The sequence below is a fragment of the Callospermophilus lateralis genome, chromosome 7 (genome assembly GCF_048772815.1).
Source record: "Callospermophilus lateralis isolate mCalLat2 chromosome 7, mCalLat2.hap1, whole genome shotgun sequence".
NCBI classification, from domain to species: Eukaryota; Metazoa; Chordata; class Mammalia; order Rodentia; family Sciuridae; genus Callospermophilus; species Callospermophilus lateralis.
Genome location: NC_135311.1, coordinates 27,777,389 through 27,792,067, shown reverse-complemented (window position 1 = coordinate 27,792,067; position 14,679 = coordinate 27,777,389). Strand labels below are relative to the sequence as shown.

Sequence of the window (14,679 nt, the reverse complement as noted above, 5' to 3'; positions counted from 1 at the left end):
CTAAGCCAGTTGGGGTCCAGAGCTCCTTTATCCACACAGGGTCACATTACTTGAGGCTTATATCCCTTTGAAGATGGGAACTGTCCCTCATTAATCATAAGAGTACCACTTACTGGAAGCCAAACAAGTGCCAGACACAATATCGTACATTTTTCTACTTTAGTTTTCAGCAAATGCTGAGTATTTACTATGCCAGCTACTGTTATAAACACTTTATGTAGAATATCCATTTCTCACAATAAGCCTGAAAGGGAAATACCATTGCAATCCCTGTTTTACATATGAGAGGACTGTGGCCCAGAGAGGGTAAAGAACTTGCCCAAGATCTTAAAAGGACTAGAGCTAGAACTTACACCCAGGCCCTTGCAATATACGTGTTCCACTTTATACTAATCATCCCCAGCATATTCCACCAGTGTGCCCATTTATTCACCTTAGTCAGTACTTAGTATTTGCTCTATCCTGGTCCCTGGCACAGAAGAGTCATGGCAGATGTCCTTGGCTTTAGGCCCTAACTAGGACACCCAGCCTTGGACTTAGTCTACCTTCTAGTTTACCCTGATGCCCTCAAGGTAACTTGGGGGTTGCTGCTACCTTTTTTCCCCCCTCTTTACCTTCTGAACCCTAACTTCTTTCTCTCATTCCCAGAGGCCTTCTGTGTCAGCGCCCCCTGCCATACCTACTGGGCTTATCTCCTTCAAGGCTGACTTCCTGTCTGTCATCTAATGAACTGACCATTCAGTTGCAGTGGCTGCTGTATTCATTTGGCACTTGTTGCAGTCAGCCTCAGGCAGTTGCTATAAAATAAGGGGTTTGTTCCCTTTGGGACTGAGATAGCCCTTTCAATCCAGCCTCTGACATTTACTTGCTGAGAGGCTTGAAGCTAATCAAGCTCTACGCTTCAGTTAGCTCAACTGTGAAACTGGGTTTCATAATAGCCCCGAGGTGAGGGCTGAATAAGAATGGGTAATGGAACCACATACCTGGCTGGCAAGGGACAACAATAATTGGTAGCAGTTGTTAGCATGGCTAATGGCCCTTGCACAACTAACCTATGAATTTGCATCCATTTCCTATGTTCCTTAGAAGATAAATCCCCTTCCAGGACCAGAACCAAATGTTGGAAGAGCAGAACCACATCTTAGGCCTACACTCTATCCTAGTTCGCTGCTCTGAATGGAAGAAGAGCCAGCCACAGCTGGCAACCCTACTGTCATACCTTGAAGTCCTGCTCTGAACTAGGCTTTGTGCCTAGGTACCCTGGATGTTCAGGTGAATAGGACACTGCAGACTCTTCCTTCTCTTATGGGACAGGTAGACATCTGAAGGTCCCTGTGGTCGTAGCCAGTATCCTCCCACTTGAGGAGAGACTGGGCCTTCAGTCTGAATGGAAAGGGAGTGGGTCTGGCCTTAGGCCTCAGGATCAAGGGCTCTAGGCACAGATTCCCAGAGTGGGAGGCTGAGGCAGAGGTAAGGTGTGTGCTCCCTTTGCTGGGGCAGGGAAATGTCTGCCCAGTTCTGGCCATTCTGGGGCTTTGTTCCTATCTGTGGCTATAGAGAGTTTGCACATAGGGGTTGTAATTCAGGTTGATGTGAAAGGGGCTGGGGGAAGTGGGGGGAGGATTGAATCCTCTTGAATTTCCCAGTGCCCTGTTGAAGCAGGAAGCCTGGACTGATGAGCTCCATGGCTAGAACCCTCTAGTCCTGACTTGGTCCGTGCCAGGACCAAGATTGAAAGTCTGAATCTTGAGGTGGACCTCACTGGGGCCGAGAAGAGCTTCAGCAAAGGGAGGTTGAGCCCAGCAGCTCTTCTAACATTGGGATTCCTGGTGGGGTCATTTCCCCTTCCTTGTCCTAGGAGTGAGTGGAGCCCCAGCCTGGCCTTGGGAAAATGCAGGGCCTACACTAAGGTCTCAGGTCACCTGTGGAGTGAGACTGGGGGCAGGGGCATCTGGAGGAACTGGGGCTGTGTCTGAGGGGTGTGGGGGAGGAGGGGGGCACAGCTAATGGGAAGCAGGTGGAAGGGCTGCCCCTGACCCAGCCAGGGGACAGGCGGCTGAGATGGCCCAGTCAGTGGGAGGACCCGTCAGCTCACAGATAATCCCATGGAACAGGCTCCGGGATACCCATTCATATTCATTATGTGTGAAGTGGGCGGTTGTAAAGTTAGATTTCTCTTCATTTAGCTGTCACTGGACAGAAAAATATGAGCTGTGGGCAGATGCCCCTGGATGGGAGCCAGTAGCTGGTCTATGGCCTCCCTGTGCCCTTCTCCAGCAGGTCTCCCCCCAACATGGGCCCTCTCCGGCCTTTGCCTCTGGCCTCTCCCTGCCTCTATACCACTCTTGCTGCCTGTATCTCAGGCTTGACTTTCCTTCTCCTGTCTTGTTTCCACTTCAGCTTCCTTTGCTTAAGTTTCAGATTCCTTCTTCCTCCCTCCTTCCATCTTTCTAAGTTGAGAAAGAAGGAATCATGTTTTTCTTAATCCTTGTCTCTGGCACATAGTTACAAACACAGAGTAGAACCTCAACAATTGTTTTAGAACAAACCAACTTCTTTACAGTTCTCGTTTTTGTGGAGCAAAAGCTCCAAACCTTTGCTGACCACTCTGTGGGTGAAGAAACTTCTAGTGCAGTGGTGTGGGCCCTGGAGTCAGAGGTGGAGGCTCAAGCCTCAGTTCTACTACTGACCAGTGGGTGAAGGTCTAAGAGGCTCATGGAGGTAGCTGGGGGACCTTTCCCTCCTGTCCTGACTCCACCCTTTCTGATCAGCCCCTCCAACTGTTGGTATCTGGACAGAGGAAAGAAGTCACCAGTAGCTAGGGAGAAGAGGGAAGACATTGGCTCTGGCTCCTCTGGGGATGTGTGGCTTCATCACAGTGACTTTCTTGGCTGGGAAATCCGATCTCATGGGGAGACTTGCTCCCTGTTTGGGAATAGGCACAGCACTCATGTGTCTGCGAGCTTGGGTTTCTCTGTGCCTGAAAGATGAGGCGTGGGGTGGGGGTCGCTGGGCTGTGTCTGAGGTGGAATTCTTCTGAGCAATGTGGTTGTGTTTACTGGGAGGGTAGGAGGGCCAGGTTTGCTTTTTTCCTGTCTTTCAGGCTTCAGAGATAAGGCAGAAAGTGGGGATGAAGGATAGAATGGGTAATACTCTGAAACCACAAGAAAGAGTTCTGGCTTTTGTCTCCGCCCCACAGCTCAGGCGTGCTTCTGGGGCATCTGGGAGAGGCAGTTGCCCCACCCCCAGCACTCAAGGGTCTCAGACCCCAGGAGCTCAGAGCCTATGGTGGGCACCCTGTTCTTTCATTCTCCCCTCCATTGTCAGTTCCAGCACAAACTCAACTTTTTGCTTCTTTCCAATGCCCAAGTTTCCTGCCTCCCAGCACCCACTGAAGCCACAAGAGACCCTGTGCGGGTAACAGGGCCTAGCATGCCATTCATCATTCCTGAGGGCTCTGCAGCAGGCCCACATTCCCCTGGGCTCCGGAATCCTTGGTGGCCCATCAGGATCCTAGACACGAACCAGTCTAAGAGCAAGTGAGTGCTAAGCCCTGGGGATACACAGTCCCCTCATATAAAAACACCACCATCTTTATCACAATGCCGGGCAACACTTGTTTTGTTTACAAAAGTATCTTTACAAAAATGGGGGTTAGAATCCCAGGGGCTCCGAGACTATAGAATTCTGTTTGAATCTGACCTACATCTAACACGGCTTCCATGGCCTCGCCTGGTCTGATCCCATGGAAGCGAATCCAAATATTTGGTGGTTTCTGGAGGAATTTCTGCCCTTTGGAGGAGATGACTGCATAGCATGTTGGGAGATCAGGCACAGGGCAGGAATAAGGGATGGCTGGAGCAGAGGAGACCACACCATGCATGCTGTCCTCCAAGCCAGACACTGGGTGCATGCCCCTTGGTAGTGGGAGAAGTGAGGCCAACCCTCGACTCTGGTTTCCTCTTTGTCATAAACCAAACTCTTTGGTTTCCCCTGTGTAACAAAGAGTTCCTCCCAGTTCAATTTGTCTTCTCCCCTTTTCCTGGGCTCCCTGAATGAAGAGTTGGGCCTTTTTAGCTGGAAAGGCAACAGCTGGACTTGGGCAGTCTGGAGTAGGCAGGGCAATGTCCCTCCCTCCAGTCCAGTTTGAATGAAAGGACTTTTGTAACAGGAAGGATCCTGTCTGCTTAGAAACCCCTTTCTCCTAAACAGTCCTAAAGGAAAGACCCTATTGCATGTTCCCTGCCAGGGCTGAGGGTCCCTGCTGCTCTCCGAGGCCCCTGGAGGCAGACGTGTGTGCTCTCTGGTGTCCAGGCAGGATGGGCCCAGAGCAGCTCAGAACATAAAGGGGGTGGGCAGCTCAGTTACATGTCCATGCCACTCATCACGTGGTCCAGTTCAGCAGGCTGGGCGGCTCCTTGGGCTTCACCCTGAGTGAGACGAGACTTGGAGACTTGTAGTCGCCATCCGGAGAGGGCTCAAAGCTGTGGCCCCCCAGGGCAGGAGGAAAGCTGTGGATGGAGTAGATGCCAGGGTGGGCTGCAGGGGAGGCTGGCACCCCCATGAAGCCAGCCACATTCCCATGGGAGTGGGAGTATGGGGACATGCATGGGGAGGGAATGCCCTCCGGAGAGACGAGGCAAGGGCCTCCTGGGCTCCCGGGCCCTGGATTGGGCCACAGGGAGCTCTGCAGCTGAAAAGAGAGGGAAAAGGAAGGCCATGAGCCAGCAGCCCTGGGGAGCTGCCAGCCTTCCCTAGTCATTCTCCCTTTGTCCTGAGGCCCCAGAATCTTCATAAGGATCATCCATTTGGCCTAGAGCTGCCACCTCTAACCACCACCCCCACTGGCATCCAGAGGCCCACCACTGCTTCTCAAAACAAAACTTCCTTCTATGATTCCTTGTGCTCTTCAGGTGTAACTCGGGGGGCAAAAGCTGATTTGCAGAGGAAGTTAAGGGGTTTGCTCAAGTCACACAGGGCCCTGATGCTATTCCAGGTCTCTGTGGGCCAGAGCTCATGTTCTCTTTGGTGACCCCACCAGGCCCTGACTTGAGGGGGGCTAGGGTCTCACCTGGGGGTGACTGTCAGTGCGGGGCAGCACAGAGATGTCATAGGCAGCTGTGAAGGGGTTCCGCCCCTCCTGCATCTTCCCATAACGCTCGCGCTTCCGCCACTTGGCTCTGCGATTCTGGAACCAGACCTGGGGATAGGTTGGGGAGGATTGAGGGAGTGTTATAGCAACCCTTAGGAGCCTGCTGGGGAGAGAGTTGATGGTTGTGTCCTGTAGAGTGGGAGCTGGCTCCAGGCTGGAGGATCTGGAACTGTGGGGGCTTGTGAGTCCACACTGTCTTCAGGGCCAGGGCCAAGCCCAGAGAGGTTTACTGGCCCCATAGGCCCTCAGCTAACATTCCCCATGCTGAATTACTCTTTGGTTCTCCAGCCGGGCTGTGTCTGGTCAGGGCACATGGGGGGTTTGTGGACCTCAGAGTCCCAGGGCACTTCCTAGTGTTCCAGTGCATGGGTTTTGGAGTTCTAGTCTCCCTGCCCATTTTCCTTTTCCATCAACCCACCTGGCAGCATCCAAGGAATCATAAAGACATTCTTGTTCAGGTCATGGTCTTGTTTAAACTCTCAGTGGCTTGCTAGAGAGTTTGGCTCAGACCTAGCGCTTTAACAAGACCCTTTAGGACTGGCCCCTGCCCACTCCACAGCCTCTAGTTCTGCCAGGCAAGAGCACTGAGTTCTTCTTACTTGTCTCCTTATTGGCCATAGCCCTCCTTCAAGACACTCAGAGATCTTGCTCCTTGCCAATTTGGCTAAAGTTTTGCCTACCTGGGTTACCTGCCTCTCCAGCACATACTCAGGCTAGGCACCTCTGTCTGCCCTTTCTCATCATGCTCTCCACATTCTGTGACCATAATCTTGGGAATCTCTCTCCCATTCATTTGTGAGCTCTCGGTAGGGGTGGCATATCTGTGTTGTGCACATCTATGTTTGAGATGAATTTGTTGTTGAGTCCCTATACTGTTGCATGTATTATTGTATGTATTTTTTACTTCTGTAATTTAACAGATATTTATGTGTCAAAGCTTGAGTTAGATGTTGATAATATCAAAACAAAACCAAACAAATAACTGTGTGTGTGTGTGTGTGCGCGCGCGCATGCACATGCGTGTGTGCATTTTAAGTAACCCAACTATCTGGGCTGGGATGAGAAATTCCCCAATCCTCACACTCCCCACCCTCCTCTCCATGGTCATTCTTCCTCATGAAAGCAGGCAGGGCCCTGATAGTTAAGAGACTGTCCATAGCTCTAATCCCCTCACTCCCAGGTTGCAGAGATTCCCAGAACAGGCCTGGCCCAGGTCAGAAAAGGCCAGTTGCCTGCCCATCTGCCTGGATTTCCTTTGTCTACCCTCCCTCCTCTGCAGGCGAATAAAGAAGGCTGGAGCTAGCCAATCTGTTAACTTTACTGGGAATTACTTCCCTTTCACCACCCATTTTCTCCTGAAATCTCCACTGTGGACCTCCACCTGTACTCTGGACCTGCCCTATGCATTGTCCAGATGTGGTCTTATTATTATTCCTCCCCATGGGATGGGATTTATGGGTGAGTGTCATGCTTCTCTCAGAGAAACATCTCTACTGGAGAGCTTTAATTGTTGGGGAAGCTTCTGGACTGGGTCTGGGAGCCTTATGGCTCCCCCTGCACCCTTCCAGGGTTGAAAGGCCTATAAGGGAGTGAGTGCAGTGTGTGTCATTCCTCCAAGCACCTCCATAGGGAACAGCTATTCAGAGTCTACCCCAAAGGCCTGCTTACATGCTCCAGAGATCCCTGTTCTGGATTTCCATAGCTTGTGTAATCTGAATTTGTTTTGAATGCGGGGACACTTTTCTTGATGACTCCATGCCCTGGAGAGCCTGAGGAGATGGTCCTGAAAGTCTGTGTTAGGTATCATCTGGGAGGAACAAGGAAGCAGAAGAACCCAGCAGAGAAGGAGAAACAGCCCAAGCCCCTGTTTTCCTGTGTTGGATCCAGCTTTGAGGTCTTCTCTGCTTAATGGCAGTTGGCCTCTATAGACTAGTCTGCCACACCCCATATATCCAAAGCTGGCCCCCAGAGAAGCATCTTTAAAGAATCTCTGGAAGGGCCTCTGCAAGGCATGATAACCATGAGCTTTGTCCCTGCCAAGTGCCTCCTGGTGAGGGAGGCAGACTCTTCCACTGGAGCAGTCACCTCAACTTTCCCTAGAACCCCACCCCACCTCCTGCTTGGCATGGGGGAGACTGCTATGAGTAAGTGGGTTCAAACAACAACTTCCTTCTGGGCCAGACTTGTGCTGTACCTTCTCTTCTCTCTTTCTCAGCATCTACCCATCCTCTCCACAGGCTGGGCTCCCTGTTAAGGGAAGCAGATCACAGCCCCATCCTGGAAGCCCTGGACCTGGTGTCCATGGGGAGAGTTTGTTGGGGTATGGAAGGATTCCCAGCTAGGGTCTCCTAGGAAGGGTCTGGGAGCTGGCTGAGGCTAAAGGTGACTGGCTCATAATGACCCTGACACCCCTATCAGGGATATTCCTGTTCTGGGCAGCCACCTTGGGAATCCTGATATGTGTTCTGCATTTCACTGCTTCTAAAATACTGCTCCATCTGTGATCCTCAAGGTTAAGTTGCTGCTAACATTCCCTTTTCCTGAAGTGGGATACTGAGAGTGAGATTCAATCACATGCCCTCAAATCACCTGAGCAGCTAGTAAATGGTAGAGTTAGGATTCCCATACAGCTTTTTCAGCTCCAAAAGGCCATTATTCCTTTACCCACATGTAAACCTTGACTTGGGCTGGAAGAACCTGTGACTGTAGGGAAGCTGGGCATGGAGGGTGAGCCCCAGTAGGCCAGACTCAGGCTGGCCTGGGTGGGGCAGTTCTGTGAGGTGCTATTGCTGCCTCTCCCAACCCTTCCACTGTCTGGCCCATGGTCCAAGTGGCCAAGGCAGCCAGGGAACCCAATGTCCATGGTGCCCTCACCTGAACCCGAGCCTCGGTCAGGTCTGTGCGCAGAGCCAGCTGCTCCCGGGCGTACACATCAGGGTAGTGGGTTTTCTGGAAGACCTTCTCCAACTCCTCGAGCTGGAATGTGCTGAAGGTTGTGCGGTTACGGCGCTTCTTGCTCTTGTTCTTGGCTAACTCCATGGAGTCAGGGAGTCCCGGGGAAAGAGGGACACGAAGACTGGCCAAGCAGGGGCCTGGGGAGCCTTGCAAGTTAGCGGGCCCGTCTCTGGGGCCCCCTTGGCAGTCCAAGGGCAGCTGGGGGAAGCTGGAGGCTTTGGAAGCTGTCTCCTCAGCTGCAATGGAAACACAGAAAGGAGGATGGAAACAGAACCAGGGGTTTTGTGGGTGGAATGGAGGGAGGGGAAGAACACTGACGCTCTAGTCTCCGCCTCCCCCTGCCTTTCCCTTCCCTGCCCTTCCTCCCAGCAGCCACCCTCCCTGGGAGCCTGGCATTCAGAGGCCTGCCTGCTGAGCCTCCAGCTGGGGAGGGGGCCCTAGGGAACCATGTGCTCTGTGGTCTGGGCGGATCTGCTGGGGCCAGAGGGGGGTTCATTTCGGGGAAGTGCTCTGTGGTGGTGCATCCCACAGGGTGTGGAGGTGCCAGGATTGGCGCCATAGTGGGGACCGCCACCCTGGCAGGGCCAAGAATGGAGGTGGGGGTGAGGACAGGGTGGTTGACATCTCCCATCCCTGCCAGGAAGGTCTCCCTTGTTCCTGACTCTGCAGGTCTTGGTTCCCACACCCTTATGCTCACGAGTCAGCTTCCAGGATCAGATGGCAGTGCGTGGAGATGCTCAGACCACCTTTAATTGGGCTGTCTGGGTCTCATTCTCTGAACCCCAAGTCTCAGGTCAACATCAAATCCCCCAGCTCTGCTATGTGAAGAACAAGATGGGACAAAGAAGCTTCCAGGGAAGTCGCCTCTTTCCCCTAAAGTTGTCTGGACAAGGACTTAAGCTCCAACAATGGGGAGATGGAGGCCAGATAGGCTATACTTGGAGAAGGGGAGATGGGGGACCAGTGCTGAAATGGGGCACAGGCCCCTTTCTCTGTCTCTCTCGTCATGCCTACTCCTCCCTCCTCAGGAGTTTCTGACTGCTCCCTATTTGCCTGTGATTAACAAACAGGGAGGGCTCGATTGCAGACTGGGCACAGTTCCCAGCAGCCCCACTCTGACGTGCTAACCCTCACTCAGGAAACTTGTCAGAGCCCCACCATGACTGACCAACAGGGCATGGTGAAAAATAGGTCACCCTGATCGCCCCCGTCCTCTCCCTCTGGCAAGGACCCCCAGCAGTGTCCCCATGAAATCCCTCCTCGACAGTCCACTGGGATGACAACCACGACGCCACAAAGACGCTCCACTGACTCATACCAACCCTTCCCTGGCCCAGGCCCATCTCCAGTGGGGGCCTGGCTCTCAGGAGGCCCAGTTAGCTGGCACCAAAATGTAAGTTTCTTCCTGAGGATTGGTGATGGGGTCACGGCTGCAGTTATGGGGGGATATAACCAGAGAGGCTTCTCAGGATCTGGGTCAAAGGAGTCCCCTATCTGCAAGGTGGAGCACAAGTTCCGGAAGGTCATCAGTGAATTCTCATGACCACCCAGGCTCTGTAATAAGCTCCCCATGTATGTCCTGGAGGCCTGGGACAGTCAGACAGTGCTTGGCCTCTGGTTATGCCCAGACTGCAGCGATAGCTCAGACACCAGTACTCCTTCACAACTCAGGTGTAACCCAGGGGAAGAAATGTTCCACTCTTGGAAAACATAGTTTGGCTCTAGGGGTGGTTTCATTTGGTAGAAGTTTAGGAAGGAGAACTCACAGAAGTTAAATCTAATAGTTGAAAATGGTCAAGGAAAGCAGGGAGACTAGAAAGGGGACACCCCTCATATGGTAGTTCCTCAAAATGACCTGAAAGGGAAAAGTCTTGGCTTCTTGGGTTCTCAGGGAGGCTATGTTTGACTCTAGGCAGGAAAGGAGTGACAGTAGGTCAGAGTAGGAGTTCTAAGAGGACTGGTAACACTGTGGAGAGCGCCGCAAAGTCCTGGGGTTTGCTCATCTGTCTCTTGCACCCTTGGTTGTCTATCTAATAGGACCTGCCCAGAGAAAATGGTCAGATCTGGGGTCCTGGGACTTGCTTTCCTGATCTTGAGCCACCCAGCTGTTAGGGTCAAGGGATGAAAGTGCAGGAGGATTTTTTTAGAACAGCTACTCCAAGAAAGAGCCCAAGCCAACTGGCCTCTCACACACCTCCCATTCCTGCCCAGTCTACAGCCCTCTCCAAGGACCAATGAACTACTCTCTTCTCACCTCCTTGATCTGCTGAGAGGATTCCAGGGAGAGCAAGTATCTCCCTTCTTTGGGACACAGGGTGGCTTCTCAGAGAACACTGAGCAGCCTCCTGAGGAACAAGGTCCAGGAGAGAACACATTAAAATAGGATAAATGGCCAGGCACATGCCTGTAATTCCAGCTATTGGGGAGGCCTAGGAAGGAGAATTGCAAGTTCGAGGCTAGTCTGGGTGACTGAGGGAGACCTTGTCTCTATTAATAAATAAGGCTGGGAATGTAGTTCAGTATTAGAGCACCCTGGATCCAATCCCCAGTACAGAAAGAAAGAAAGAGAGAGAGAGAAAAACAGAAAGAAATGGAAGGCAGCAGTCATGAAAAGGCCACCCAGGAATGAAAGCCAGCAATTTGAGTCTAAACTTTTCAGGGAAGGCTGCTCTGTTAAGGGGACATATCTGAGGTGTGTGTAGGAGACACTGCACCTGGTCCAGACAGTGGATGGCAGAGAGAGAGTACTCATATTGGATGGACACTGGGAGCCTGAGGCTCAATACCCACAGTGTCCTCTGCCTCCACAACCTCAGAACCACACACAATTTGTCCAGAGTGAAAGCCAGGAGCAAGGATGAATTGGGGAACATACCAACCAAAGTTCTCTGTCCCTAACCCTGGACCTGGACCTCACACCTGCCACACACCACAGCCCACTAGGTGCTCCCTTCAAGGCCCCCCCCCCCCCAAACTGCACCTCTCTAGGCTGCCTACTGATAGCCCCGGTGCAGTTGGATGACATAGGCGGCAGCCCGGCAGCAGCGGCAGGACCAAACACCTCTTGCTGAACCTTTGCTCTGCAGTGCGCTGTTTCCTGTCGCCTTGCTGGAGTCTAGGCGATTGGGAAGTTTTCTGAGACCTGGGTACCCGTGTAACTCTGGCGGATACTGGAGTGGACATAAACGCAGGACCCCTGAAGGGGCTTTGGTACTCTCCCTAGAGAGGTCCTCTGCCTTGGCTTAGAAGCCTCAGCCTGGGACCAAGGATTGGAGACGTTCCTTCACGTCCAAGACCGGCCTCAGGAACTCAGCCTAGATGGGGTGGGTTTTGGGGGCAAAAGTCCAGCAGGAGTCTTTGCCTGAGGGGGAATTCCGAGGTCAGGAAACCAGGCCTGGGGACAGATTAGCGAGGAACAAGAAGAAACTGCTGATCACTTTCCCAGTCCTCGGAACACCCAGGAGCGGAAAGCGCTAGGGTGATACCGCTAGGACACAGCCAGGGTCCAGAGCAGAGCTGGGAGTTCTCTGAAAAGGGCAGCCTGAGACCGTCACGGCGAGGGTGCAAGGCAACGGCTCTGCTCAGTGCGCAAGGCTCCCAAGAGCGCAAATGGGTGGCCTCGGCAAAGATCGCACCGCAGATGGGGCACAGCTGCTGCGCTCACTGGTCTGAACTGGAAACGCTCCGAGCCCAGTATTTTAAAAGCAAGGAAATAAGGCAGTATCCCCCTTCGCCCGCCAGTTCGCACTAAGTAGGCTGCGTGGCCTGAGTCCCTTTGGCTATCCCTTCCCAGCAACCGCGCCAAGGTCCTCTCTGCTGCAGCGCCGTCAGAGAGCTTGACCAAGCAAGACTCCTGGGTAGGTGAGCAGCGGCCAGGGTCTCCTCCCAGGCTCCTCTCTCACCACCGTGCCTTCTTTTCGTTTGGCCTGCCCTCCGCTCATCTTGAATTGTTAGTTTTCTATCCCACTTGTTCCCATTTTGTTAGGCTCTATGCTTTCTGGATGTCTCCTTTCTTTCGTTTTATCTGTTCTCCCTCTCTCCGTCTTTTCCCTCTTTCTCATTTACCCGCTTGGTTCGATCTTCGCTTGCTTCTTTTTTCGTTCGTTCGTTCGTTCATTTATTCCTTTCGGTTCTTCTGCCCAGTTCGCAGTCAACGGTTTCTCTCTCCTCGCCGCCCTCTTCCGTTGTTTTGTTCAGTTCTCCCCTCCTCCTCCTTTTTTAGTTGTTTACACTATGGGGCTTTCTCCGCAATTCGTTCGTTGTCAACGCATCCTAGCCGTCGGATGATCCCAGGCTGCTGGGTTCCTCCCAGCAGTTTATTCCGCCCTAGCGTTCCCTGCAGTGAGCTCAGCTCCGGGGCTGTCTAGGCACCCGGACGGTCTCGGCAGGATGCAGCGCAAACAGCGCGACGCGGGCGAGAGAGTGGTTCCTGCTGGATGCGGGCGCGCTGAGCCAGGCCGGGTACCTGTCCCTGGCGGTGCTCTCGACACTGCGCGGCCGCCGCCGTCTGGCAGGGATCAGAGGAGCCAGGCCAACTGCTTCTCATTAAGTCCCAACTGTGGTTTTTATCAGTAGAACCTCTTTCAAAGTGCACAGACACGAAGCTCCGCGGACTCGCTCATTTCCTCCACTGACCCCCACACACCTCCCCGCCCTCCCCTACACACTCCTACCGCCCAGGCTGGACTAAGGCCCGAATTGTCCAGCCACTCGGTAGAGGGCCTGGAAGCGCCAGCACGGCAGGGCGGTTGCGGCATGGGCGGATCTCTGAGGATCCAGCTCTGGGCCTCAGCTGCGGGATGTGGCAGCAAAGATGAGGTGGGCGTGAGCGCAGAGTCCCGCAGGTCAGCGGGTGTAGTGGGCGGCAGCGGGGCGGCGGACCAGTTCAGATACGTTCCTGGATGGTGGTCCGGCCCAGTGGGCCTTAGCCCAGGAGCCCGAGGAGCCCAGGGTTTAGGCCCGCCCAGGGCTGTTCCCGACGGCCCAACGGTGAGGATCCTGTGCGGGGACGCCAAGGTGAGAAGACCATCACCGTGCAAAACGATGGGAGGCCAGGTTAGTCTGAGAAATAAGGACTTAATTATTCTGTCTTGAGATGGTGCCCGCACTGTGGGACCAGCTATGGCCACTCCACCGAACGCCGAATTCATAGGCAGCGCCCTTCCTGCTGAGGCTGGACCGGGGGAGAGAAGGCCAGCAAGGTCAGGCCAAAATCCTCGGCTGAGACCCGCTTGGCCACTCCAGGTCGAGGCCCAGCCTCTGCGTCCTCAACGGGAGCCAGACACAAAGCCAGCGTCGGGGCTCGGGGTGGTTCCCGGACCCTCGGCCCAGCCCTCGCTTCTGGGTCGGTGGCAGTTCCAGCACAACTTTCCTTCCTGCCATCGGGCCCGACTCGGCCCCGGGATGTCGCCGCTCCACTCTCCTTGACCTTCTGCCTCCCATTCCCGCCGCCGGGGCCACCGGGGACCTGGCCTTCCACACTGCACTGGTCTTTGCCTAGCCCGGGCCAGGGGCAATCTGGCTTCCGAGGGAGCCGTGGCCAAAGGCGAAAGGGGCAAAAAGTTGAGAAATAAGCAAGCGGGAAGGAGAAGCGGGGAGGCCCAGGCGGGCCAGGGTAGGTAAGGAGAGAGGGTCGGGCTGCGCGCTACCCGCCGCGCCGCGCGTTACCTTCCGCTGGGCCCTCGTAGAAGTGGCCGCCGTTGGGCGCCGGGCCGGGCCCGAGGTCCTGCAGGTACTTGGCGGGCGGCTTGGCTGGCTCTGGGAGGTAGGGCTCCAGGGGCCCGCAGGCCGGAAAGCGGGTCAGCCGCGGGCCGCAGGGCGGCGCGGGCTGCAGGTGAGGCGCAACGGCTGGAGTCCCCTGGGGACCTGGAGAATCGTCCCCTGCGGTCCCGTAGGGGCCGTGTGCGGGCCCCACGCCGAAAGGCATGCAGCGCTCAGGGTCCATGCCGGTTCGGGGCTCACAGGCCGCCGGGGCTCGCGCTACCCGCGCGGCCTGTGAGCTCCCGCCAAGGGGGAGGGACCTGGGCTCGGGGGCGCGGAGCCCCCGGGAGCGGCGCGCGCCGCGGGGGGCGAGGGGGGGTACAGAGGAGGGGGCCGCTCCTCTGACTTAATGCTGGAACTATCCACGTCACGTGCGGCACCGCGCGGTTTAACCCCTCGGAGCCCGGGAACCCCCCTGATTCACCCCAAGCCCAGTGTCCCAAGCAGTTGGAGGAGAGAAGGAAGGCTTCCTTTCGAGGTCAGAATCCTTTATGTCTACCTCTCTGGGTGAGTCCCTTGCTCAGAGCTACACCCTTGGTCCTGATATTCCCCCTATCTTGTTCTTGTTCCCGAAGGGATGGAGGACTGAAGGGGCTCTTGTTCGCGAAGGGATGGAGGACTGTAGGGGCAGACCTGGATCCCAATAAACTCCCTTAGGCCTAGGCTCCTGACACATGCCTGGGAGGAGAGAGAGCCTGGTGCAGGGGTGAGCTACCCCTTTACCTAGCCCTTTTTTACTGGGAGCTGGATAAAGGTCCCTCCCAGAGCAGCATATTTCCCTTAGGGACCTCTTAGGGACAGGAGTCATTGGG

At 54.6% G+C, this 14,679-nt stretch overlaps 1 protein-coding gene across 1 annotated transcript; it reads right to left on the bottom strand.

Moving 5' to 3' along the window:
- Positions 1–4,384: 4,384 nt before the first annotated feature.
- Alx3 (ALX homeobox 3) lies at positions 4,385–14,051 on the bottom strand. The gene is made up of 4 exons (XM_077110115.1): positions 13,775–14,051; positions 8,027–8,343; positions 5,072–5,200; positions 4,385–4,693 (listed from the first exon to the last, which is right to left on the bottom strand). The coding sequence occupies exons 1-4, from the start codon at positions 14,049–14,051 to the stop codon at positions 4,385–4,387; spliced, it is 1,032 nt and encodes a 343-aa protein (XP_076966230.1).
- Positions 14,052–14,679: the final 628 nt, after the last annotated feature.